Below are 26,388 nucleotides of genomic sequence, written 5' to 3'. Positions count from 1 at the left end.
TGTGTGTATTGGAATCGTGGGTGACTAGTGTGTAACATCTGTGGCTCGGTGGCATTCTCCTACATGTTAATGCATTTGGACGGTCAATTGAATATTACGAATATTGAAAATGATTCTAAAGAGAATTTTCTTTATGTGACTTGAACCAGACCTTAATAACTGTTAAGCCAAGCAATTGCAGATGGGTGTCAGATAAAGGGTCCATCTCGGTGGAGCGTCTGTAGGTGTCAGTAACCCTACAGACGAGGGTTTGATAAAGGGTCCAGCTCGAAAGAACATTTGTAGTTGCTACAAGCCCTAATGAGTCGAGTTAAGCCAAATATGTGTTGTGTTTGAAATTCATCTTGGAAATTTCGTAAACTGTGATTCAGTTTGATTAATTGTTGTCGAGCATTGGCATTCTGTTATTTATGAATATATATCTATTTGAATTGTTTTGGTTTGGCATTTCTGAATATGGAGTCTGATTGCAAGTCCAATAGTCTAAACTGTGGCAAATTCGCACTGAGAATTTTATTCTCACCCCCACCCTTCGGGTTATTTTACAGGTACGGGTGCGACTGATTTCGGAGAGGCACGCGAGTAGTAGGCCTTAGTAGTTGACCATCACATGACCCTAGATATGTTTTGTTGTGTAGTTTTAGGGTAGGCCTCATGGTTGGTATCCGGATGAGATACTTTTGTTGTATTATATTCTGACCAGACTGTGTACTCTGATTTTATTTAGAAACTTGTTTTATATTGCTTGCTGTTTGGATTAAATTGTTAATTACCTTGTAAGCATACACGGCGTTGTATGCTTACGGTAGGGGACTATTATGACCCGTGGCCGCGGGGTGTGACATATACACACGTAAAAGATCACGATATTTCGACTTTGTTTTTTATTAGTGTTAAGAGCTTTCAAAAATACACTACTGTGAATAAATTTTGAGCGTTGGTTTTTCGAAAAGTGATAATTATTTATGTGCATATAGAGAAAATTATATATATATATATATATATATATATATATATAGAGTAAGGCTTGGGTGCTATGGATAACATAGAGAGCTACGATGCTACGGCTCAATATTCGAGTTTTTAAAATTCTAACGGTCGATCCGAACCGTTCATCTTGTTCTCCATATTAATATGTATTTGGAGACCAAATTTTACATTTTTTGGAAATTGTTTACTATTTTTTTAGCTAGGTAGAAAATCACTTGATCTAAAAAATTCTGCACCATTCAAATATTTGATTTTCTACCTATCTAAAAAAATAGTAAACAATTTCCAAAAAATATAAAATTTGGTCTCCAAACACATATTAATATGGAGAACAAGATGAACGGTTCGGATCGACCGTTAGGATTTTAAAAACTCAAATATTGAGTCGTAGCACCGTAGCCCTCTATGCTATCCATAGCACGCAAGCCTTACTCATATATAGAGAGATAGGCTAATATCAAAACGTTTGCACCACGCTTCCCGTGCAACCAAGTCATTTTCCGATTTTTAAAGTCCAAATGATAAATTTAAACCGTTAGATGTGTTCTCCATATTAAAATGTGCTTGGAGACCAAATTTTAAATTTTTTAGAATTTTTTTACTATTTATTAAGCCACTTTGAAAATCGTTGATCCAACGGTGGCTTCTGATTTTACTGTTCCAAACAGCCACCGTTGGATCAGCGATTTTCAAAGTGGCTTAATAAATAGTAAAAAAATTCTAAAAAAATATAAAATTTGGTCTCCAAGCACATTTTAATATGGAGAACACATCTAACGGTTTAGATTTATCATTTGGACTTTAAAAATCTAAAAATGAATCGGTTGCATGAGAAGCGTGGTGCAAACGTTTTGATATTAGCCATTCTCTCTCTCTCTATATATATATATATCATATTAAACAGTTTTATTTTGACATATAAATTAATTTTAAAAATTGTTATTAAAAATATTTAAAATCAGAGACCTAATGAAGACAAAAAAATAAAAGCATTTTAACTATGACTAAGCACCTACGTCTTCAAAATTAGCCACGCCTTTATACCAACTGTTAAAAGTTCCAATATAAGTGTCCATTATTTCACTATGTTCAATGGGCTACAGTCAATCTATTCAATGTAATAATAACTTAATAAAATGTGTAATTAACAACAAGATCATAACAATACATGCAGGAACAAACTTTCTTGCACTACTAGATTTCTGACTTTTTCCAAGGGTCCGAAAAGGGCTTGTACCAACGGGATTCAGTTGGAAAAAGCCCAAAAAAGGTCATTTCCAATGGTTACCGTTGGAAATACTACCGTCGCAACAAGTCTTCTTGGAAATAGCCAAAAAAATGTTCATTTCCAAGGGCTACTCTTGGAAATAGTTTTAATAGGCTTTTTCCAATGAAAGGTCCTTGGAAAAAGGACGCTTGGAAATAGTTTGACACCTGACCCACGTCAGTATTATTTCCAAGAGCATCGTGTGGGGCCCACATGATTATTTCCAAGGACATCGAACCTGGGACCCACTGAGTATTTCCAATGATAGTTAGGGTGGGGCCCACTTGATTATTTCCAACGGCGTTGAACTTGGGACCCACTGAGTATTTCCAAGAATGGTTAAGGTGGGACCCACTGAGTATTTCCAAGGGTGTCGAACCTAGGACCCACAAGGGTGTGTAGGTGGGTCCTACCAGAGTATTTCCAAGGGTACTAAATGTGAGACCCACTTGATTTCTTCTATACATTAATATTTCCATAGGAAGATTATTTTCATTATTCTATGGATATACCATGGAAATGCAAGCCTAAATATCATTATATCAGTACACCCTCATTCTACAATCCTCCCTGTACCAACCCGGTACTGTTACATATTCCCCACTTTCCAATAAACCAGATAAAAACCAACACATTTGTATATATATATATATATCAATCAAAAGCAATTAATTCACATTAACATAATATAGTCATCATACATTGTACCAAAATATGTACAAAATACATTACAAAAACATAACTATATTGAAATTGAAAATTAAACCAACACATGAGCAAATGTTGCTTTATATTGTGATGGAAAATTAAACCAACTATATTGAAGTTTTTTGTAACCGCATCAAATTCATGCCTGACCTCTTCACCTGCTCCATCAAAACAAGCACTTATCATAATATTTTACAAAATTGTCTACTAGCCATTGAGAGATGAATAGTATACTTAATTTTATAAAATTGTCTAGTAACCATTGAGAGATGCATAGAATACTTAGTTGAAGGATATAACCTGAAAGTATAAGGGCAATGCACAATTTCATGTATATCCTTGAAAAATCCAAATTCAAATGGTTAAAGAAGATTTACCTCCAAGAGATGGTAAAAGCTATAAATCTTCTTTGGTCTCATGTATGTTCTATATCTGATTGGAACAAGCCATAACTTACATCTACATTCAACTTGGTAAAATGATAGCAAGAAATGAGATCATTACCTCCGACAAGTAATCCTTTTAAGATGGTCTCGTCTCTTTCAGTTGACATTTCCTTATGCTATTATAAGATACTGCCATGTAGTGAAATCTAGTACAACCAATATTTACAAGTTAATCTTGAGAGTATTATTGCAACTACTTGTTATTATTTGCATATACCCACCAAGCACATATATATATATTTCGAATAATATCAATTAATTTTCACATTGTGCTGGCAGTACACATGTTAAGATATAGCAAATATTTTTGACAAAATTACTTACATGTCCATGACAATAGCATTGTTGGATCCAGGATAGTTCCAATCCACATCCCAATACCTAATATGTGCATTTAAAATGACCATTAGTATCATCACATTTCAGCATGAATTTCAACTTCATCAAGAGCACCATAGTACAGTTTTAACCTTTAACTGTCCTCCACCCCCACTTTAAAAATGAAGGTCAAGCCTCTTTACAACAAGCAACTCATAGAACAAAATAGCACCAAAATTTTCACTGTTTAAAAATAAAAAAATAATAACAAGGACCTTACTGTAAAATTGAGAGGAGAGGACATTAAGGCATAATGCTGATCTCAGTTGAGTCATGGAGGTCACTGATGTCCTATGATTCTTCCTACAGAAATATCATTTAATGTACATAATTGTTGTTTTAAAATTCAAAATAAAAAAATAATAAATTTAAGGACCTGTGTGAAAGAAAACACATCACTGTTGACTCGAGAGGCGTATAAATTCATTCTAAGTTCATAGTTGTTTCTTATAGTCACTGGATATGGACATCATTCAATTAAAAAGACTTATTTTTAAAAATAAACTAGTTACAAGAATATAGGTGCAAAGCTAATTTGTTAATGTTGTTACAATAAGTAGAACCACAAGGGAAATGACTATGACTGCTTTTATGCTCTGCATTTGTTACAATAAGTAGACCACAAGCTGATTTGTTAATATTGTTTCTTACTGCCTTCTCTTTTTTGCTTTGGATCCCACCTGCTTATTTCATAAATAATACACATAAGTGAATTCTACTATACTGTGTTCATACTCACTTCCAGTATCACACTAGTCACTTGATAGAATAAAAGTATGTACCACACCGGTAAGGTCCTATGTCTGTTTTACCACACCGTGAATTTTACATTCTTAAAATTTTCTGTGATTTATTTGGATAATAAAATTACTCTCATAAACCATGTTATATTTAATGGTAACAATTTTGATCGAATGTCAGTTGTTTGATCATATTTTTTTCTCCCCGTTCAAACTTTTTAAAAGTACTGGAGTCTTGCTCTAAAATATTTTACTATTTGTGATTTGTTGGAAAGTAATTATAATTTAGCCTTCCCAAGTGCCTCAAAGGATATATGAATAGATATTTACCTCTTTTAACACAATGTTTCTTAGCTCCTGATGCTTGCCCCTTTCCAGCATCATTATCACTTGAGTCTGAACTGATTGAGATCACCTCTAGTTTACCGGTACCTGATTTTTGGATCAATGAGATGCACTAGATAAATTTTTCATACATTTATAATTACAAAGTCAGTATTGGTGTGCCATGTCTGATACATTTGCCAGGAAATTATGAGATTTGGCTTATGCAATGATCAAGAAAACATTTTGACTTCAAATTAAAATCTGAAGCTGTTGTGTGTCGATATCAGCTTGATAGTGCTGGTATTGTTAATGTAGGAGCACATATATGTACATTAGAGGTGCGATCCAAATCTGTGACTTCCAATGTTTATCTTTATGTAGATTTCACTAACCAAATCCTAATACCAAGAAAGCACCCACCAATAGCGGCACAATACCACAATAATTGGAAAAGTTGAAACAAAATGTGTACCAGCAAACCAAAATTGTCATGCTTTCTCGCAAATAATTATGAATGCACATAATTATTCTTTACCTAATCATGCCTCAACCTCAACAGAGCATGCATAACCTTGCAGTTTTTTATTCAGTAAATCTATCATCCTACAACAGAAATTATAATTTGATTTTAAACATTCATTGAGCTATCAAGCAAAACTATTTTTTTTTGGCTTGGGCAATTTATCAAACACCTTATGAGCAACCAACTATCAAATAAATAGAAGTCAAATACTAACTTATCAGATGCAATTTACTAGCATCGACTAGCTTCATCTCTTAAATTAAACAGAGACTGGGATGCAAAAGGAGAAGCGATACTGAAGCTAAGCAATTTGTCGAGAGATTAGTACCTTGACAGATCAACAAGCGGTTCAGCGGACCCCACGCTGATAGAGGCAAACACTGTGGCTGAAGGATTGGAGGAGATCCTGGCGGACCGCCATGTGGTTAGCGGAGAGGCGCTGATTTGATTGCAGGAGAAGGGCTTGGATAGGATTGTGTAGATCCGATTTGGGGAGTGAGGGTTTGGGGTTATTTGCTGGAAAGGGAACGAAAAATTTCTAAGTGTGAGAAATAACTCAACAGGAAGAGCGGGAGAAGAATATGTGAAATTTCGGGAGGGAATTGAGGGAGGAGGGAAAGTTGAAAATTTTAGGGTTTTGGCGATCGTGCTCTTTGCTTAGAGAGTACAGAGAGGAGAGGAGGAAAGATTTTGCTAAGTCAGGGAGGAGAAATAGAAAGGAAGCGTATTGCATTTAATTGGAGAATTCATATACTCTAAGGTAGCATAATATTTGTGTTTAAATTGGAGCCGTCTGATCATCATTATGTACGAATATTAAAGGAGGATGTGCATCTTTTGTGGCTGGATCTAAACAGAAATATTATGTTACCTCACATAAATAAATTCTCTACCCACAACTTCTGAAATGAAGATATCGGGACCATTGATTATCTATCGAACGGCTCTGAGCTTTATATTTACTGATTAGGTGATAAATGTACAACAAATAATAGGAAAAAAAATTCAAAAAAATATTTTTAATTTTTTTACATCTTCTATGGCCAAATCATACATATAATTTTCAATTTTATAAACTTTCATTGTTATTTGCCTCTTCGGATTTAATAAATATTTGCGGACCATCCATTTTCATGTGATCAATCGACGGTCGATATGCAGTGAAATAATTTCAAATTTGTTTCAAAATGATCAAGGTAAAACATTAAACATAACCAACATAAAAATTCTGAAGTTTGATTGTGCCTGAACTTCGATCCAATGTGAAGTGTGTATGTCCCTTCGATCTTTTGATATTCTGTCGGCTTGATGGATAGGTAAATAAAAATAAAATTTCATCAAACTTTGCTGGAGGGAAATAAATTTAGTGCTCTTAGATTTTAACGGTTCCGATCGACCAACAGATGATGTATTTATCTGCTCCTTCATTAACTCACAATGCAAGAGTTTATGTTCTATGTTTCATAAACTCTTGCTTTGTGAGTTAATGAAAGAGCACGTAAACACGTCGTCTGTTGGTCAATCGGAACCGTTGAAATCAAAGAGCACTGCATTTATTTCCCTGCAGCAAAGTTTGATGAAATTTTATTTTTATTTACCTATCCATCAAGCTGACAGAATATCGTATCATCGAAGGGCTATACACACTTCAAATCTGAACCGTTTGATAGAAGATGTGATTTTCTAATAACTAATGGATACCTCCAATTAATCAATTTCGTTGTCACAGACTAGAGGGACCTACTTGTGTGTACCAAATTTTGTCTCAGCCCTCTCTGTAAAAACTAAAAATTGTCTCATCTCTTAAGTTTTCCGTTTTTTTTTCTCTGAATTCAGAGAGGTATAGATGGTCCTTTGCTTCGATTTACTCAATGAACGTTCAATCTGAATTAAGATATGTGCGTTCTCCTTAAATATCCGTTCGTTAATGCTTTAATTTTCGTGCGCCCATATCTTTATACAGATCGGACAATGCTAGAGCTTATTGGACACAAAAGCTCCGTTCTCCTTTTCTCTACCTAAGCGTTGGCATAAGTTTTGATGGTTCTTTTTCTGCCTTTAGCAGCGTGTGCTCGCCCAAATTCTAGCGGGAGTCTTCTCGCTAATTTATGCCAAACTGCCAAAATCCCCTCTCATGTTAAAGTACCAAACTAATCTCCCTCTTATCCGCTTCAATTTCTTTTTAATGAAAACCAAACACCTAAACCCTCTTCCCCTTCTCGTCCCCGTTCCCCCTCCGCCGTTTCGCAATTGAAAGCTGCAATCCATGTAGTAGCCCCCACCACGTCACCATTGCGCCCGCAAATGGGCAATCCTTCTGTGCCCAAATTTGAATCAGCCGGTGCTACCGCCCCCACCAAAATGGATGACCTCTAAAGGTTAGTCTTTGTTCTTAGTTATGCAGCTGTTTTTTGTTAAAGGAGGGCATGCTTTTCACTGTCATCGATCCTCCCCGCTTCTTCCAACAACGGTATTTCATTCCGGTATGATTCCTTCAAGTTCTACCAACAATTTTTCAATTACCAGCAAATTACTTCTCTTAGGCAATTTACCGAACAGTTAATGTGCAGCAACACACCAGACCCGTATCAGTACTGGTACAGGTAGAACTTGCTGAATTTTTTATACCGGTACTGGTACAGGTGAAACTAGCTGCACACTTACGGGTGTTTGTGCTTATCCATTTGAACTTGCTGAATTTATGGTAAATTTCTTTAAATTTCAACGAGATGTTTTGTTATGAGGTGATTATTGGGTTGATAGTAAAATAAATGTTTGTTGGGGTCTCACTTGCATATTTATTTGTTCATGCTTCTTTGATCTCAATAAATCTTCTTCTTTCTTTGGTACGTGTTCAGACTTCAGTTCTGTTAAATTTCAGTTTTGAAGTTGTTTGGTTAAATCTTGTTCTATGTCATGTTTTCATTAAACTAACTCTAGTGCATACATACAAGGCCAATAGTAATCAAGTGAAAATTAATTTTTTCATGATTGTATAGTTCATTACAAAAAAAAAAAACATAAACCCTTTGCATATTTTGGCACTTCATAGCTTTTCTTGTATAGTTATTATACACCTAATATTTTGTCTTAAAGGTCATAGTTATTATACAATCATATTTTGGCACTTCATAGGTTTACTTGTTTTAATAAATAAAAGTTAAATTAATAAAAATAAGATCTGACCATTGCGGTTTGCATAGCTTTACATGTATCCTTCTCCAATAGGTTATATTAAGAAAAGTTCTTCTCTTTTTTTTTTTGGTTTTTTTTTTTGCTTAGTCTACTAAATTGATTGTCATTGGTGTTAATTAGTTACTATTATAATTAGGTTATTGTATCCTCTTAAATTGTCATAAAATGTTAATATAATCTCATGTACCCTCTGAAACATAGTTATTAAGCTGGTGGACTTGAGGAACTGGTCTTGATGCTGGTGGACTTGAAGGGGAAAAGTAAGTAATTGGATGCAATTGTACATGCTCAACCTAAATCTGGCCATTGCGGATTGCAATATGAGGCTAAGGTAAGTTGTGATTTTTTTATTTCTTTAAAAAGAAAAAAGAAAATATTTGTGGATAAAAATGAAAAATTGTCTAATTTCAAAAAGTCATCAAGAAGTAATAACTAATACATTTGCATCTATGCTACCGGATTGAGTATGAAACTGATCATACTAAGTTCATGTCAATACACACTACAAAAGCAACATGTACTATGGGTCAGTTTGTAGTGTCCTTGATGCTCAATTTGATAATTTTATCACAAAAATGTATGCACAACTTATCCAAAGACCTTCATACAGCCTGTGTGCATGTTTTCCTTTATTTTTTCAATATTTTTAACAATTTATTTTATTTCATCACTTTTCAGTTTGTGAGGTGCAGTTTGTATCATTCTGACATGTTGTTTTGTATTTTTTGTGTAGAACAAACCATAGATCCAAATTGGATGTTTTTTGTGTCTAAAATTTCAGGAAGTCATGATCTGCACCCACAATTAATTTCAACTCATGTATTGCCTAGAGCTATGCCAAACTTAAGTTTTTCTCAATATCAGTTTTTGTTTTGTACCAGTTTTTTTTATTTCCTGACAACCAGTTTTGTATAATTTTCACAGGACAAACTACAACTCCAAATTGAGTGTTCTTGGTGCCAAAATTCTCAGGATATTAAGATCTTTTACCATGATTTATTTCACATTTTTATGGTTTTTCTAAATGAGTTGAATTTGGGGTTTTGTACACGGAAGTACTGCACCAGCAGCACTATTGTACCATTTTTTGCATTTCATGAGAAAAAAACTTTTGAGAATTCATTATAAATGGTAGTACCTATAGTGTCATGTGTTTTATTTGGTTTAGAACAAAAGCATGTTTAGCAAATATATCATCTCTTTAATTGTTTACAATTTCTCTTATGATCAAATGCTAAAAAAAACCAGCAAGTGCTCAACTCTTTTATAATTTGGCAAATTTTGTATGCATAGGAGCAGCATGTGAATTATTGTTGCTTTATAATACCTCCATTTATTTGTGCCTTTTCAATCATATGTTTTAGTTATCACAATTATAACTTGCTTGCTGTTGTGAATTGTTTATTTAAACAATTCAAAGGGAGATATAAAATATATAGATATGTTTCTAGTTCCAGGAATTAAACATTTCCAAGGGCTAACTCTTGGAAATAGTATGACCAACTATAAAATAATATAAACTGAATCAATAAAATATTTTCATGAGCATTTTCTCAAGTATTTCCATGAACATTCGCTATAAAATAATATAAACAGACTAAGTAAACATTTTCAAGGGCTAACTCTTGGAAATAGTATGACCAACTGTAAAATAATATAAACTGAATCAATAAAACATTTTCAAGGTCATTTTCTGAAGTATTTCCATTAACATTCACGATAAAATAATATAAACAGACTAACCAAAACATTTTCATGGGCTAACGCTTGGAAATAGTATGACCAACTATAAAAAAATATAAACTGAATCAATAAAATATTTTCAATTGTATTTTCTGAAGTATTTCCATGAACATTCATAATAAAATAATATAAACAGACTAAGCAAAACATTTCCAAGGGCTCAGCCGTTGGAAATAATATGTCCAGCCATAAAATAATATAAATTTTATCAAAAAAACATTTCCATGAGCATTTGCCCTAGTATTTCCATGAGCCTTCAATATAATATAATATTTGGTCTGTTTTGGTGGATCGCGGGTCATGCCAAACTTTTTCCAAGGGTGTAAATGATACATTTCCATGGGCACACATCAAGGATTTCCATGCAATACTTTTTCCAAGGGCTTGCCATTGGAAATGGTTTACAGTGTCAGAACTGTGTCAGAAAAGCCCATTTTAATTCCAAGGGCCCTTCATGCTCTTGGAAATGGCTTTTCGGACTCTTGGAAAAAGTTGAAAATCTAGTAGTGTTGTCAGAATAATGAGTTCCAGGCTAGACTAAAATGATTTAGCAAGATATGATCAAGCTCAAAATTATGGAATTGTAATATCTTTTTAGGCAAGAGTAGGTTTTCAAATTGTTGAACAGTACGTAGTACCGGTGTTAATAAATTGGAGGCACGTGAATGATTTTTTGGCTAGCAAATTTGTAGCCTAGCTATAGGCCAATATAAAAAGAATTTTAATAAATTAAAAATGATAATTACTATTGGTGTTTTTAATCAAAAACGATGACCTACCACTATAGACCATTTAACAAAAACCTATCTTTAATACCGATAATTTTAATATAACCAGTGTGAAAAATCATTTAACACCAATTATTTAATAAAAATAGTTTTAACACCGGTTGTAAAAAAAATTATATTTTCAGCAACTCTTCTGTTAGCCGCAGTACAACAATAGGTGATAAATGTCAATTTTAATAGCTGATAAATCTGATTTCTGTAGTGGTGATCTAATTATGGAAGAAGATAGGATTTAAGGAGCTCCAAAGGCACATCTTCTAAATTCCAATATAGATATAATGGTTGATTTGTATATTAATTATAACAGTAGATAATGATATAAAACGGTTGATAATGAAATAAAATGGTGGGAATCGACAAATTAAAAATAAATTAGAACAACATTTACATATATGTCACATGTCATTTATGATTAAATTGGCATGATTTTTTTGTAAATAAGTTGCTAAACTCAATTGATTAATTAGTTTTTTTAACTATTTCAATAACAAATCCAATTTTATTTGGATTGCATCATTATACAAATCCCAATCTTTGAGGGCCATAATTGAAAGAAGTAATTCTATGGGGAAGAAAATAGAAAAATGGTTAGATAGGACCATTTATGCAATTATACTTTGGTATGACATATATAAACCAATTATACAATGTAGCAACTAGTGTTGTTGTGAAAATAAGCAAACAATACAAGTCATCCATGTGACCATGCCGGTCAAAGCTCTTGTCTTTATTCATGCAAATAACAATCACCATCTCTCCTCTCTCTCTTTCTTGTTACAATTAACCTTTTAATGTTTTTCCTATTTTTTTTTTTATTTGATGAACCTTCACAATACGCCAATACAGTAGTGTCCATGTGTCAGCTTAAGGGGTTGTAAAATTGAAAGGAGTGAGTCTATGGTACTATGCATATTACGATTTGTTACCGTACTACGGTTCTATATTCGAGTTTTCAAATTCTAACGGTCGATCCGAACCGTTCATCTTGTTCTCCATATTAATATGTGTTTGGAAACCAAAATTTTACATTTTTTGAAATTTTTTTACTATTTTTTTTAGATTTATTGAAAATCACTGTTTTTGGATGGTCCAGAATTTTCAGATCAAGTGATTTTCTAAATATCTAAAAAAATAGTAAAAAATTTTCAAAAAATGTAAAATTTGGTCTCCAAATACATATTAATATGGAAAACAAGATGAACGGTTTGGATCGACCGTTAGGATTTAAAAACTCGAATACAAAGCTGTAGCACAGTAACAACCCGTGATATGCATAGTACCATAGACTCACTCAATTGAAAGATGTAAATAGTAAACAGGATAATAAATGCAGAGGAGAAGAGAGAGAAAGTTAAAAGAAAGAAACCCACGAATTAAAAGCAAAAGAATGAATGACATGACTACATATCACTTGGCTTAACGATAATTTCTTATGCTTGAACTTGGTCCATTAGACACAATCCAATTCCAGCAAGATATATTATAAACTGAGGCATATTTATTGCTGAGCAGCGCTAGGGTGTGATGTGTTTATCAAGTGAATTTAATGAATACAATTACAAAATCAAGCGGGGTGTGATATGTATATCAGATCGACTTCAAACGTCGAATCTAAACTGCTGAAATATGTGTACAAGATCAAGCGGTCAAAGAAATGAATATTTTATAAATTAATTTACAAATTGTTTTGTATATTCAATTTTTATCATTTCTTTGACTGTGTGACCTTATAGTAAATAAACTCAAAACTTTCAAAATTTTATATGTACATGCATCACTCATAAAGTACATAGATTTCAACGGTTTGGATTTAACACTTAAAATCGATCCAATATACTGTTGGAGTTGTGCTCACCAAATAATTTTGATGAACACATCACATCCTAACTTTGCTTTTTATTGCTTTAATTAGACAAATACTCCATAGGTTACAACTTTTTGTAATATTGGGAACTAACCCCACCATGATTTTCATTGCTCGCTAGGTTAGCAAAGTATATTATATACGCTGATATAAAAATAAATAACTAGGGGTGAAAACGAACCAGATATACGGGTCGAATCAGATTGTGGTAAAATTATATTTGTATCTATTTTTATTTTTACAATACGGATCGGATTTGATATTTATTAAAAATATTATTAAAAAAATACTAAAATTAATATTATTTATCTAATTATAATAATAAATAAAATAATTTTTTTCATAAAATTAATTAAACTATATGATATATATTTACTATTAATACGGACAATTAAAATTTAAAATCATATCTGTATCCATACAGATATTTAAATATCAAATATTCATCTATATTTAATTTTTAAATATGAATTAGATATTATCCGCTCCGTTTTCCCCTCTATTAACAGCATGATTGCAAGAAGATAACATGTGTGTTCACAATAATAAATAAAAAGCCTATTAGTTGTATCTTTTGATGTTTACATTGTTCAAAATAATAATTGTACAAGTTAGTTGACCAACTCCAAAGATTCTTAGAAATAATAAAGATATCTCTTGATTTCAATATATGCCAGCATTTCATTTATTTCCTATATATGATGCATGTTCAATTGTTCAATTGTAAAAGACATGTAAATTTTTAATGTATCTACAATCTTCTAGATTACTTAATTTTATAAATATTTATATCTTAATACATAATATGTTACACAATTGTAAAAAAATACTAGTTGGGTGGTTTGCACCTTTTCAATGTATATTATGTGTCAATATTAATTCGTTGGAACTAAAGTTATTATTTTTTGAGTTAGGGAATTAACAATTTGCTTTTAAATTTAAGTAGAAGTAGAAGTAAGGGTGAAAACGGATCGGATATTATATTCCGACCGAATCCGGATCTGTATTCGAAAATTAGATGCGGATATTTTATATCTGAATATCCGTGCAGATAGTGGTAAAGATATGATTTTTTGAATTTTAATTATTTATATCTGAATAGTAGACATAGTTAATATATATTATGAAAATATTTATGTACATATGTACGATATACAATCCGTATCTGTATACATTTATTTAATATCTGATTTATATCTGTATAGAAAAAAAAAAAAAAAAACATATATGGATACGATTTTACCACGTATTTGATCCGTTTTCACCTAGAAATGCAAAATATATATTAAAAAAAAATATCTTGGGAACATTTAGTTAAAATATAAACCGGGTGTACCAAAATAATTTGAACCTTAAACTCCTTCCACCTAGGTCTATTGTCTAATCAATCTAAACATGACCAGGCTTCCTCTCACTATTCAATACTAGAGGGAAAGCACACAGCAAAGGACAGCCTCAAGGGCCCCACAATGTTCCACGTGTCAGGGTTGTAATGGAAATGATTTCCTGTCAGGTGGGTCCATGCATGGTAGGATCCATACCCACTCCCAAGCCCTTGCACTTGGAAGACATCACATGTTTTTTTGAGAAGAGAATGTTACATACTATAGTCATCATATTTTTTGTGACGAAATCCGTGTAACTCTTTATGTGATGTATATATATTTTTTTTCATTGTAATAAATTATACACTTTGAAATTTATAACCATGTATATAATACTGGTAATTTGATTATACATTACGGCATTATGCTATGTGAAGAAAATTATCAAAGACAGACCACAGTGCATCAAGACATTGTCATAGAAGCAAATGTACTGTCATATTACAGGATTCACTGTTCTAGTTCCTCTGCATTAATTATTATGTGCCTTATTATGTAGCGAATTATACCATTTACAAATTCAATCTTTAAATGAGATGCATTTCATAAATTTAGTGTGGAACAGAGAAAGGCATTTGATAAAAATTAATATTCAGCATATTATATTTTAGAACAAAACATATTTATTGTTTTATTTAAGAAAATTTAACAGAGGACAACCTATATAATTTTATCAAATACAATTTATAACTTTTTTGAACCATAAGTGGGACCAGTGTTGTAAAAAACGTATGTTTAGACCGATTAATTGGCTAATTAGTTATTGGCGGTGACCAAACCGTCACAGATTTTTCTGACTAGTCGGTTGATTAATCCTGATTATATATAGTTGATTATTTCCGATTAATCGCTTGGCGGTACCTTGTCCGTCCGATGAGCGCATACCGTTATTTACAATACTGAGTGAGACTTAGCTATCTATGGATCCCTTTTAGATCTGTCTCTAGGTTCAGCATGAAAAAAATTAAATATTAAATTGATGAATGGGTGCACTATTAGAAACATTGGCGATGCATGTTTTCTTATGTGTGGGGAAGGGGGCGCAAAGAGAATAATTTGGTTCCAATGGATTCTACATTCGTCCGATCTGCTTTAGGATCCGTGCGCACTACTTCAATATTTTTGTGTATCTGTAATCTGTTTAAATATTCGCATACATGAATTATAAAGCGGATTAGATGGATATGAAACCCATTGGACCAAATTATTCCTGGGACAAAAGCAGTATGTACGTACTGCATGAAAAGATTAGATGACCCGCTACACATTTGGATAGAGAAAAATAAAGGCAGAGAAGTAGAAGAAGAAAAATGGCCAGGCTAGCACCGGCGGAGCATGATTGAGTGTGGGTCCCACCGCCTCCCTGGCATCCCACATGGGACGCGCACTACCATGCTTCTCTCTCTCCTCTCTCTCTCTCTCTCTCTCTCTCTCTCTCTCTCTTATTTATGCCACCAAAATCCACCCACTCCAAATGACATGCATAACAATAACAGTATCAAAATTATATAATCCAACGAAGGACAAATTTTGGAGCAGAGAGAAATTTTTCTTTAAACCAAAACTTTTACAATTTTTTTACTTTGATCCTCGAAACTGGAATCCAAACCGTCCAATCAGAATTCAGACTAATTCATCACAAGTTGAAGATTTAATAAATTCCTTTAATATTTGTGTCAATGCAAATCAGACTGTCTGAATTCCTTTTTGCACTTACCCAAAATTTCTACATTGAACCAAAATGGTAGACTACCTACCTCTGAATTTTAAAAATTAAATATAAGATTTATGTATAATTATATTGTTATCTATTTCTAGACAAAATTTTGTCTATCCCTGAACAATCTAAAGTCTGAATTAATTAATTCTCGGCAGTCTATTACCTTCCAGTAAATTGTTTTATCTACTCTTACTCTTGATAAAAATATTGGTAACCAGCGAATATGAATTCAAATGCATTGGAAAGGTTATGAAATTTTGTGACAACCATGTTAGAGGTCAATAGAAAAATATATATGTATGCACCAAACTTAGTACTACTTAAAAGAATGTCTCAGATGACTTGTTCATAAATAAAAAAAGGGGATGTTGAAAAGTTAGGTGCTGTTTGCCTTGTTGGAGGACGCAAATTTCAAATCTATAAAAAGTGCATTAATTTTTTAATGTTGGATTGATGTGGAACACATGAAATTTCAAGAGAAGTAGGGGTTTTTGTGAAAGTTCACCAAATGATGTTTTGCTGGGATTCATATCCTCCCATGTACTGTAGAGATTCGTGCTAAGTTAAAAGGAACGGTCCGGATCAATTAATTGTAGAAGATTTCCTTTTCAGGTGATGGAGATTGGAGAGTGTCAATTTGTTTTGCTGGAAGCAAATAGGTGATGTAACCCATGCAGGTGCCAAACTGTCGATGAAGTTGACATGATTTTTTATCTAAAAAATATACAGACTTTATTTAAGAATAATATTTATTATTTAATAATTAAGTAATAATTATCTTGTCTTTTTTATCTTGACTTTTATTAAGAACAATATATTATTTTTTGAGGAAAAATTAATTAACCAAAATACTCCATGAATGAATGACAATGTTATGATAAAAAAATTGAGGTCACATAATCTTATGATTTATTCTAAAACCTTACAAAAATTGAGTTATCATTTAAAAAAAATATATATGAATGATGACATAATGTTATGATAAAAAATTTGGCTATAAAAGTTTGATTTGAATACTTTAGTTGTTGATGGTGATGGTATTGATTTAGATATGTGTTTTGTTGGTATACGCTAATGACTGATAATATATTTTATATATACATTATATTATATATCAAGATATTATGTTTATGCATGTATATCTCTATTATATTCTTATTCTTATCTTACGTTAAGTACGTTGATGTTCTGATTCTTTAACAGTTGTGACTAAAAGATAATATTTCAGATTGAATATCAACCCTCCAATCAAATAGTATGTCTTTTTTTTATTCTATGTATACTTTTAATGTTTATTTACGTGTAGAAGTCTAAATTTATTTATATATGTACTCGCCACACGTATTCGCAATAAGTCTATTTAATTTGTGTTCTTTTGGTCCTGATTTATTTCCACTTTCTAAATGTCATTTAAGCATTTCTTTTTTAATTGATTGATAATTAATTAATCATTTTTTATGTCTTTCTATTTTTTAATTCATATAAGTAATGTTATTGTAATTTAATGATTTTATTTTAAGTAAATATGATTCTATTATCTATTTAATGTACACAAATGTATCTAAATCATAGGGAGAGGAGGATAATCTTTATAACAATAACAATAGCCATACTATGACATCAACAAATAATACAACTTATTTTAATAATTTTTTTCTTATTTCCCTATTAAGCAACATAACAAACAAAAAAATTAGTATGTATCAGTAAAAAGAAATTTTATAGATATATTATTAAAGAATGAGGTTTACATTTGTATAAGAATATGTTCGTTTATTTTTCCTTTTGAACAATATTTTTTTCATTGATTAATTTTTTTACAAAAGTATGTTATTTTGTATGATATTTTCTTTGTTCTTTTATGATATGTTTTCATTGTAAATGTTCAAACCCATGCTATTTTATTTTTTATTCCAGGTAATATTGAAACGGATATAATTAATTAATATTGTCTGAATGGTTCATTGTAAGATATTTTAAAAAGGAAGCTTCATCATTAAGCATTTCTTTATATATTTAAAATGATAACTTAGTCAAATTTTGAAAAGTCAAATGCTGCCTCCTCATAAAATTAAAATTACGGTAAAATTATCTAGAAAAGAACAATTTCAGAAACTTCAAACCAATTATTGGTCTTTTATTTATTTTTTTGCTAAATTATCCATATAAAACCTAAATTCACTTCTTGGTGTTCTTCTTTAATTTTTTTTCATATAATTATATCATTACAATTTCAGGTTTATGTCTTCATATGTACATAATTTTTCATAGATTTATCTTTAATTTGCATATTAATTTATTTATTTTACATTTTTACATTTATAATTAACTTAAATTTGCACCTCATCTTTATATAAGGAGGGTCCAAATGCACCATGATTTTGTGCTCTAATATGTTCCACATCTTTTATCTCTGTTTTTAAAGTCCAAACTGTCAATCCGAACCGCTCAAGATGATCTTCATAATAAGATATGCTTGGAGACCAAAAATATTTTTACTATTTTTTTAGATAGGTACAAAATCACTGTTTTAAGGATATTTTGGACCATCCGAAAAAGTGATATTGTACTTATGTAAAAAAAGTAAAAAACAAAAAACAAAAAATATAAAATTTGGTCTCCAAGAATATTTTATTATGAATATCATGTTAAGCGGTTCGGATTGACTGTTCGGTGAAAACATAAATAAAAGATATGGAGCATATTAGAGTATAAAATCATGGTGCATTTGAACTCTCCTCTCTTTGTATATAGATTTGTATATTAGCAACCTAAGATTATATATGTATGAGCAAACAATTACAGCTTCATTGCTGCAATGTTTTATCTTTTTTACCTTTTTAACCACCATTAAAAGATGAAATGATGATGCTGTCGTCTAATCACTCATGACAAGGCCCAGCTTGGTTTCCCTGTTTTTATAATTTTACAATTTACACCTTCCCTTTTTTACCTACTAATTACTATTAACAATCCATAAATAATTTCCACTTATTTATACTCATGAACAAAACACAAGCATTCATTATAAATCACAAATTCATGAACCAAGATCACATAAAAAGATACACTAATTAAGACAAAGAATAGCTTTTTCAATGTAACCCCTTTATTGCTTTCTTGTTATTAACACAACACAAATTATTTGCACATTTCTCTCTCTAATTTATGAACCAATCAGCGACACACACAACGTGGAAAGTGGGACCAATTAAAAACCTGAATTTAATTCCACAGTAACTAGATTTAATTTTAGTTGGGTCTATTTTAAATTTTTGTTCTATTCTTGGGTGCCCATGAAACTTTTGGAAAATTCCATGTCTAACCCTGCAAATTAATTTTACATGTGTAAGGCCTTTTTTATTAATAAAATTTTATGAAGTTAATAAATTTTAAAATATCGATTAGATTTGGTTGAATTAAAGAAATCACTAATATTTTAGTACATTAGGGTTTTGTTTTGAAATTGGTACTATTATGATTATAGATGAGGGTTCAAATGCCTCCACCGTGCCTCCATTTTTAAAAATATTAATAAATCAAAATTTAAATCATAAACGTCAAAATAAAACAGTTAGATGTGATCTATGTTATTTTTTATATGTGCTAGTAAAAAAAATATTACATTTTGATTTTGGTTTTATGTGAATCAATCATTTGAAAAATCAGCGTCTATAAATTATCCACATTAATACGTTTTTATAAGCTCTTGATGACAAACAAAACAAATTTGAAATATCATAATTTTTACACGTGCATAGATAAAATGATGAAGATCACATCCAACTCTTTTTTTTTTTATTATTATTGAAATAGGTAGTACTATATTGGGTACAACTCTTTTTAAAAAAATTCGTATTAATTAGTGCATGTACATATAACTAATTGTGCGTTCAAATTTGAAACAGGCCGTATAATTTTTTTTCGTTAGCAGTTGAATTTGAGTGGATAATATAATAACAAAAAAACATTATTATTTCAATTATAAATGCATAATTGATGGACTTAGTAAAAGAATTTTAAATAAATATTATTTAGAATTTTAGATGTGTAAAATTTTCCTTTTCATGTTTTGACAACTTGTTTTTAAATTTTATTACTTACAAATTAAACCACCTCAAAACAATCAATAAACTTCTAGATTGATGAAATATTTTTGTTGGGGGCCTATTTTAAAAAAATGTTCTTACGATGGTGTATATGCAAAATAGTGAAAAAATTATGTTGAATGTTATTATTCAATTATAAATACATAAATGACGAACTTTGTAAAAATAATATAAAAAATATTCTTTAGATTTATAAATTTTTTGTTGTTGTTTTGATGACTTAGTTCTTAAAATTTAATTTATTACTTACAAATTAAACCATCTCAAAACAAACAATAAACTTATAGTGTGATGAAATATTTTTGTTGGGGGGTCTATTTAAAAAAATGTTCTTACAATGGTGTATATGCAAAATGGTGCAAAATTATATCATGTAATTTTTCATTTTGTTCTTAAATATTAATTACAATAAACTAGTGCAGTTATGAAATATTTTTGTTGGGGGTCCTTTCATAAAATAATATTAGTACAATGGTATATATGCAAAGAGGTCCAACATTATGTTTAATTGTTTCTACAATTGTGTTATTTTGTTTCTATTTTTGTTCTCTCTCTTCCTATAAGCTCTTCAGCTGCTTATAAGCTTATTATTTTCTCTTGTGCCCCTCTCTCTCTCTCTCTCTCTCCACCCCTCCATTCCAATCCCCTCGGATTCTCTTCTCTCCAATAGTCTCTCTGTTTACTGTTTCTCTCTCTCTCTTCATCTTCTCTCTCTCTCTCTCTCTCTGTGGGTGGTTTTGTTCTTCTTTGCTGCCGCTTCTCTGCTTAAAGCGGCTAATGAAGAGTCTAGTAAGTATGTTTTCTCATGGATTTTTTTTTTCTATCAATTTCTCATTTTGTGCTATTAAATCACATTTTTTCTCTTCATAATTCAAAGTGATCACAAATGGGTAGTCTTTATTTCCAAAGAAAAACAAATAGAAGGGCATAAAACTTCCAATTTTTTCTTTCATGCCTTCCATGATTGATTTTAAAATTTTAGAATGATCCAGCTATTATGATTTCCCATTTTGAAATTTTGGGTTGTATTTTTTTATTCATTATTGGCTGGCAATTTCTAACCTAATTTTTTTTTATTTATGCCCCAGCTGGAAAGATCTTGCCTTTTGAACCTGTTCTTATTTTTGCAAAAGCCTTCTAATTTGGGGTTTCACATATTTTTGCTTATTTTAAATATTGTGAATTTTGTTGCTATAATTCCTGATAATACTTTCAAACCCAATTCCTTGCCAATTCTTTTACCTTTATATAACTAAAAAAAATATTGTAATTCCTACTCTAAATTAGTATTTCTGTACATTTCTGAATTTCACCAAATGACTAGTAATTTTATTGAAAGTTGAATTATTGATAGTTTGTCCATTACCTTCTTGTAAATTTTCTGAACAGTTTAAACTCAATTACTGATAAAAGAGGGCAATTTGGTAATATAATTTACATGTTGATAGTTGTATCAACAGACATTGCAGTTCTAAGGGTATCTACAACGCCACCCCCCCAAAAAAAAAAAAAAATAATAATCTTCCAGTAGAGAAAAAAAAATTGTTCTCTTTGAACTTTTACTGTACCAACCTTTTAAGTCTTGTCTTCCCAAGACCCAAGATAGTAATACCTCAATTCTCTTTGGTGCTTCTCATGTTAACCCTTCTCTTTGCATATTATTCCAAAAGCAACCTCATGATTAGTTCCAGCAATGCATCACATTTTTATTTTATATTAAGAAATGACAACTGGAATTCTCACTAAATACCCCTTTCTTAGGTTTTTAGTACCACTGTACCAGTACTGGTAACTAATAAGAATTTCATGTACATTATTTTGTCTAGGCAGTTCTTCTACTATTCCTCTCTGTACTAGCATCAGATGTGAACAATGGTATCAGTAAATGCGCCGGTCAAGTAATAGAGAGAGATACAAAAGACCAATGTAAGAGTAGCATGACACCACGGCCCCACAGCGTCACCATCACAGAGTTTGGTGCAGTGGGTGATGGCAAAACCCTAAATACACTTGCATTTCAGAATGCAATTTTCTATCTGAGGTCATTTACTGACAAAGGTGGGGCCCAGTTGTATGTGCCAAAAGGTAATTGGTTGACCGGCAGTTTCAACCTGACGAGTCACCTCACACTCTTCTTGGAACGAGGCGCAACTATAATTGCAACTGAGGTTTCAATTTTTCCCTCATTGTATCTTGGTGAAATTAAATTTTCCTAATATACCAATAAAGAATTTCATTAAAGGTTTAGAGAGAGGGGTGAACGAAACAACTGTTAAGATGGTATTCAATAAAATGCTTGGTCAATTTTAAGATCAGATGGGACTTAATATGATATAAAAGGAGAAGTCATTAATAGTAATGGCAAAAATGTAAATATTTAGGATCTGATGTTATATTTCAGGATGTGTCACAATGGCCGAAAGTGGAACCGTTGCCGTCATATGGCCAAGGCCTCGATCTTCCCGGTCCAAGGCACCGTAGTTTGATCAATGGATACAACGTTACCGATGTTGTTATCACCGGTACGTTATTTTATATAATTTATTAAAAGAAATTCATGTTATATATACATATTTATGATTGCTTTTTGTTGGTGCGCTGTATGATTTTTGTGTGAGTGAGGCTATATATTGTGCTTTGCAATGTACACTTATCTAGTGTGCTTCGATAAAGCAGGCATCGGATTTGTGTCAAGATGCGTGCTGGATGAAAATCGAAGCACATCCAACGCTTGTTGTTTCCAAGCACACTAGGAGTGGTGTATATGATATGTTTTTGAAAGGAGTGAGACAATGCATAGCACATATTAACCCGTACTATGGATCAATATCTTTATTTTCGAAGCCCAAACAGTCAATTTAAACCATTCATCGTGATCTTCGTATGAAAATATAGTTGTAGATCAAATTTTACATTTTTCAGATTTTTTTTACTATTTTTTAAAAAGGTAGAAAATCACTTGATCTAAAGATTCTAGACCATTCAAAAGTAGTGATTTACTACCTATCTAAATAAGTAGTTTAAAAATTCTAAAAAAAATGTAAAATTTAGTATGCAAGTACATTTTCATATGGAGATCATAGCACGGACCAATTTGTGCTATGCATAGTACATCTTTAATTTTGTCAGACAAATAACAGTGTTTTCTCTTTTACTGTTATATCAAACAGGAAACGAAGGAGTGGTAGATGGTCAGGGTTCAATATGGTGGGAATGGTACCGTACCAACAAATTGAATTACAGCCGGCCACATCTGGTGGAGTTTGTTAGTTCCGATGAAATTGTCATTTCAAATTTGACCTTTCTCAACTCTCCTGCATGGGGCATCCATGCCGTCTACTGTAGGTAGGCTCTCAAAATTAAAAAAAAAGTATTATATAATATAACATTCTTATTCAAATGTGTTTTTTTTTTCATATAGGGTTTGCATTTAACATTGGGTTTGCAATCGTCATTTTAGGAACTAAGTTAAATTATACCTAATGAAATCCTCATTTGTGCAATTAAGCCTCCATTTGTGAAGTTCAGTTGAGGCTATATTTTGGAATAATACCAGTACATCTCTATCTGTACTGGTATTATTCCATATACAAATTACAATCCTAGGTATCGTATTCAATTATTGCGAAACCTAGTGCCCAATTTCTTAATAATCTCTTGAATTTAATAAGAACAAAAATGGACGCTAACTTTATTTACTTCATCAAATAACACAGTGATGTACTCATTCAGAATGTTACAATCAATGCTTCTCCGGATTCTCCATTGACCAATGGGATCGTGCCAGGTCAGCACATACCTGTTATTTACATTTCATAGCAACACATACACAAAACACAAGTAATTGAAAGAAAATTCATGAAACTACAGATACATTCTACTATAAATATATAGTTTGGTTAATTTGGTAATTTGGTAATTTTCTTAATTTGGCCTTCACCTCTTCATGTCATTCTAATTGCATAAATCCTAATGTAAATTCCAGACTCCAGTTCGAATGTGTGCATCGAAAATTGTGCGATAGCTGTTGGCTACGACCCGATCTCTCTAAAGAGCGGGTGGGATAACTATGGCCTTTCCTTCAACAAACCAACCTACCTCGTTCACATCACCAATGTCCTTCTAGAAGCCTCTACCGGGTCAGGTATATCCCTTGGCAGTGAGATGTCGGGTGGTATTTATGATGTCACCATTGACCAAATCTGGATTCGCAACTCCTCCAAAGGCATCTCTTTCAAAACAGCCCCAGGTAGGGGTGGTTTCATCGACAATATTATAATTTCAGGGGTGGAAATGCAAAAGGTGTACACTGCTATTGAGTTCACAGGTCGGTGCGAAGGTCACCCAGAAGGGGAATATGACCTTTCTAACCTACCGGTTATTGATCGAATTACCATAAAGGATATAGTAGCAAGTAATGTGTCTCAAGTGGGTGTTTTTTATGGTATTGAAGGGGACCCGTTTACCAGGATTTGTTTGTCGAATATAACTGTTTCAGTCCAACCCGACCCGGATGTTTCGTCTTATTGGATCTGCTCGAATGTTTCGGGTTACTCAGAATTGGTGGTACCAGACCCGTGTACTGAGCTCCAGAACCCGAACTTGAACTCCTCAGTTTGCTTCTCTCCCTTGAATAAATATACGTCATTAGCAGTAGAATAATTTCATCAGATGTAATAGTTCCCAATTCTTTTGCAATAAAACCCGTCAAAATTTATAAAAATTTCTTTTCACCAGTGTGGTTTTCTAGGGTTAATATGAGCGTATAGAAATTCGGGGTAATAGTGAGGTGCGGGTGATTGTACAGGGGAATTTGTTTTATTCAATCTGTAAGAAATTTTTTTGATAGGTATGTGATGAAAGATTCCAGACAGTTTGGTTAAAATATCTGTGCAGATTCTTAGTTTTAGTTTTATCAGGTTCTGGTAAATTATGTTTGTGTATTCTATTTATTTTTTTTGGATAAGGCATAAAAAAATAGGTATTATATATTGTTATAAAGGATATGAGGAACAACTGGAGATGTTCATTTACCTATGGAAAAAATTCATTTTATATCAGAAATAACTGTGCTGTTTGAATTTAGGTTTTCTCATTTTTTTTTTTTAATGGGGCCATCTAACATAAATGTAACATTTTCTCTTGAAAGAATGATAATTATACAAATATTTTGTTGCCTTTTTTCTTGATGTAATATTTTTTGGCATCAACTTGTACAAGCAACCTAGAAGCCATATAAAGTATGACTAGACATAAATGTACACCTCAATTAATAAGTGGGACACAGATAATTAAATTATTATAAAATGAAATTAGGGTTTGTATGTTTGGCTGTCTTGGTTCTCTGCTTTTGTCATATATTATCTGTGGGCTCTTTGCTGAATTGCTGTCTGTCTTGCCTTTAACCCTACAAAATTAATACAATGAGTTCACATTTTGTTTTCTAACATAAGTTGTTCAATCAATCATACCATGCCACCTAATATATGTATATATAATGGATACAATTTTTTGGTTGTGCAATCATGCAATCTTCTAATGCTTAATATTAGCTTAGTTGGCACTTGGCACAAAAGTTAGTTTATTGAAATAAAATATAGGGATTATAGCATGTAAAGTGATGGGTGGTTGGTTATGAACTCTTGATTATATTTTACAATATTATGGCCTATACTAGGAGATATGTAGTGCATGATTGCTTGACGTATGGATGTATGGAATATAGCTATTTAGATATTGTAAAATATTAAAATGTTTGTTATTGTGAGCTAAGATGCAGCTAATCAATGATGCCTACAGTACTAGATCATTGTCATGTTAGTTGTATGCAATGCATTAAAATATGATTTTTAGTACATATGTGATTGATTATTGTACAATGTATGTGTGGTGGAATATGCAGATGTCTATTTTAAATAAAATCAGAACTTACAAAATAAATTGTATACTTTAATTTAATAAAAATAATAAAATATAATAAAATAAAATTGTACAAGTTAATTTCTTGATCATATATTAACCATGAGTCCAGCTAATATGCTTTCGGTAGCATTTCAACCCGTATGCTTCTAATCCAAAATCCATCTGATCAACTTCAAACAAAAAATCTATTTGTGCACATATTGATGCATTGTTTATATGTAAAAAAAAAACAACTCTAAAAAATCATAAAAAAATAGTAAAAAGTTTCTAAAAATAGTAAAAT

At 31.7% G+C, this 26,388-nt stretch overlaps 2 protein-coding genes across 5 annotated transcripts in view; both read left to right on the top strand.

Moving 5' to 3' along the window:
* LOC144562463 (protein SPIRAL1-like 1) overlaps positions 1-26,388 on the top strand; it is a 47,381-nt gene that overhangs the window by 16,340 nt on the left and 4,653 nt on the right. The gene's annotated exons all lie outside the window — the stretch shown is intronic.
* LOC144562433 (putative polygalacturonase) lies at positions 20,747-25,216 on the top strand. 3 transcript variants are annotated; one of them, XM_078311666.1, is made up of 6 exons: positions 20,747-20,976; positions 22,014-22,351; positions 22,585-22,705; positions 23,354-23,528; positions 23,900-23,970; positions 24,169-25,216. In XM_078311666.1, exons 1-6 carry the CDS (start codon positions 20,961-20,963, stop codon positions 24,843-24,845), a joined length of 1,398 nt encoding a protein of 465 aa, XP_078167792.1. In that variant the 5' UTR covers positions 20,747-20,960; the 3' UTR covers positions 24,846-25,216. The 3 variants fall into 3 exon arrangements, with proteins under 3 accessions (XP_078167792.1, XP_078167785.1, XP_078167800.1); XM_078311659.1 differs by having other exon boundaries at positions 20,761-20,972; positions 22,010-22,351; XM_078311674.1 differs by having other exon boundaries at positions 20,762-20,976; positions 22,010-22,351.

This window comes from Carex rostrata, chromosome 1 (assembly GCF_964058835.1).
Source record: "Carex rostrata chromosome 1, lpCarRost1.2, whole genome shotgun sequence".
NCBI classification, from domain to species: domain Eukaryota; kingdom Viridiplantae; phylum Streptophyta; class Magnoliopsida; order Poales; family Cyperaceae; genus Carex; species Carex rostrata.
Note: the sequence above shows the minus strand (reverse complement) of the source record. Positions and strands in the feature narration are given on the sequence as shown.

Bases quoted from the DNA above. Each gene is read 5' to 3' on its own strand.
- LOC144562433 (XM_078311666.1), top strand. The intron at 22,706-23,353 runs GTACGTTATTTT...TATATCAAACAG, and splicing joins TACCGATGTTGTTATCACCG to GAAACGAAGGAGTGGTAGAT. The intron at 23,529-23,899 runs GTAGGCTCTCAA...CAAATAACACAG, and splicing joins ATCCATGCCGTCTACTGTAG to TGATGTACTCATTCAGAATG.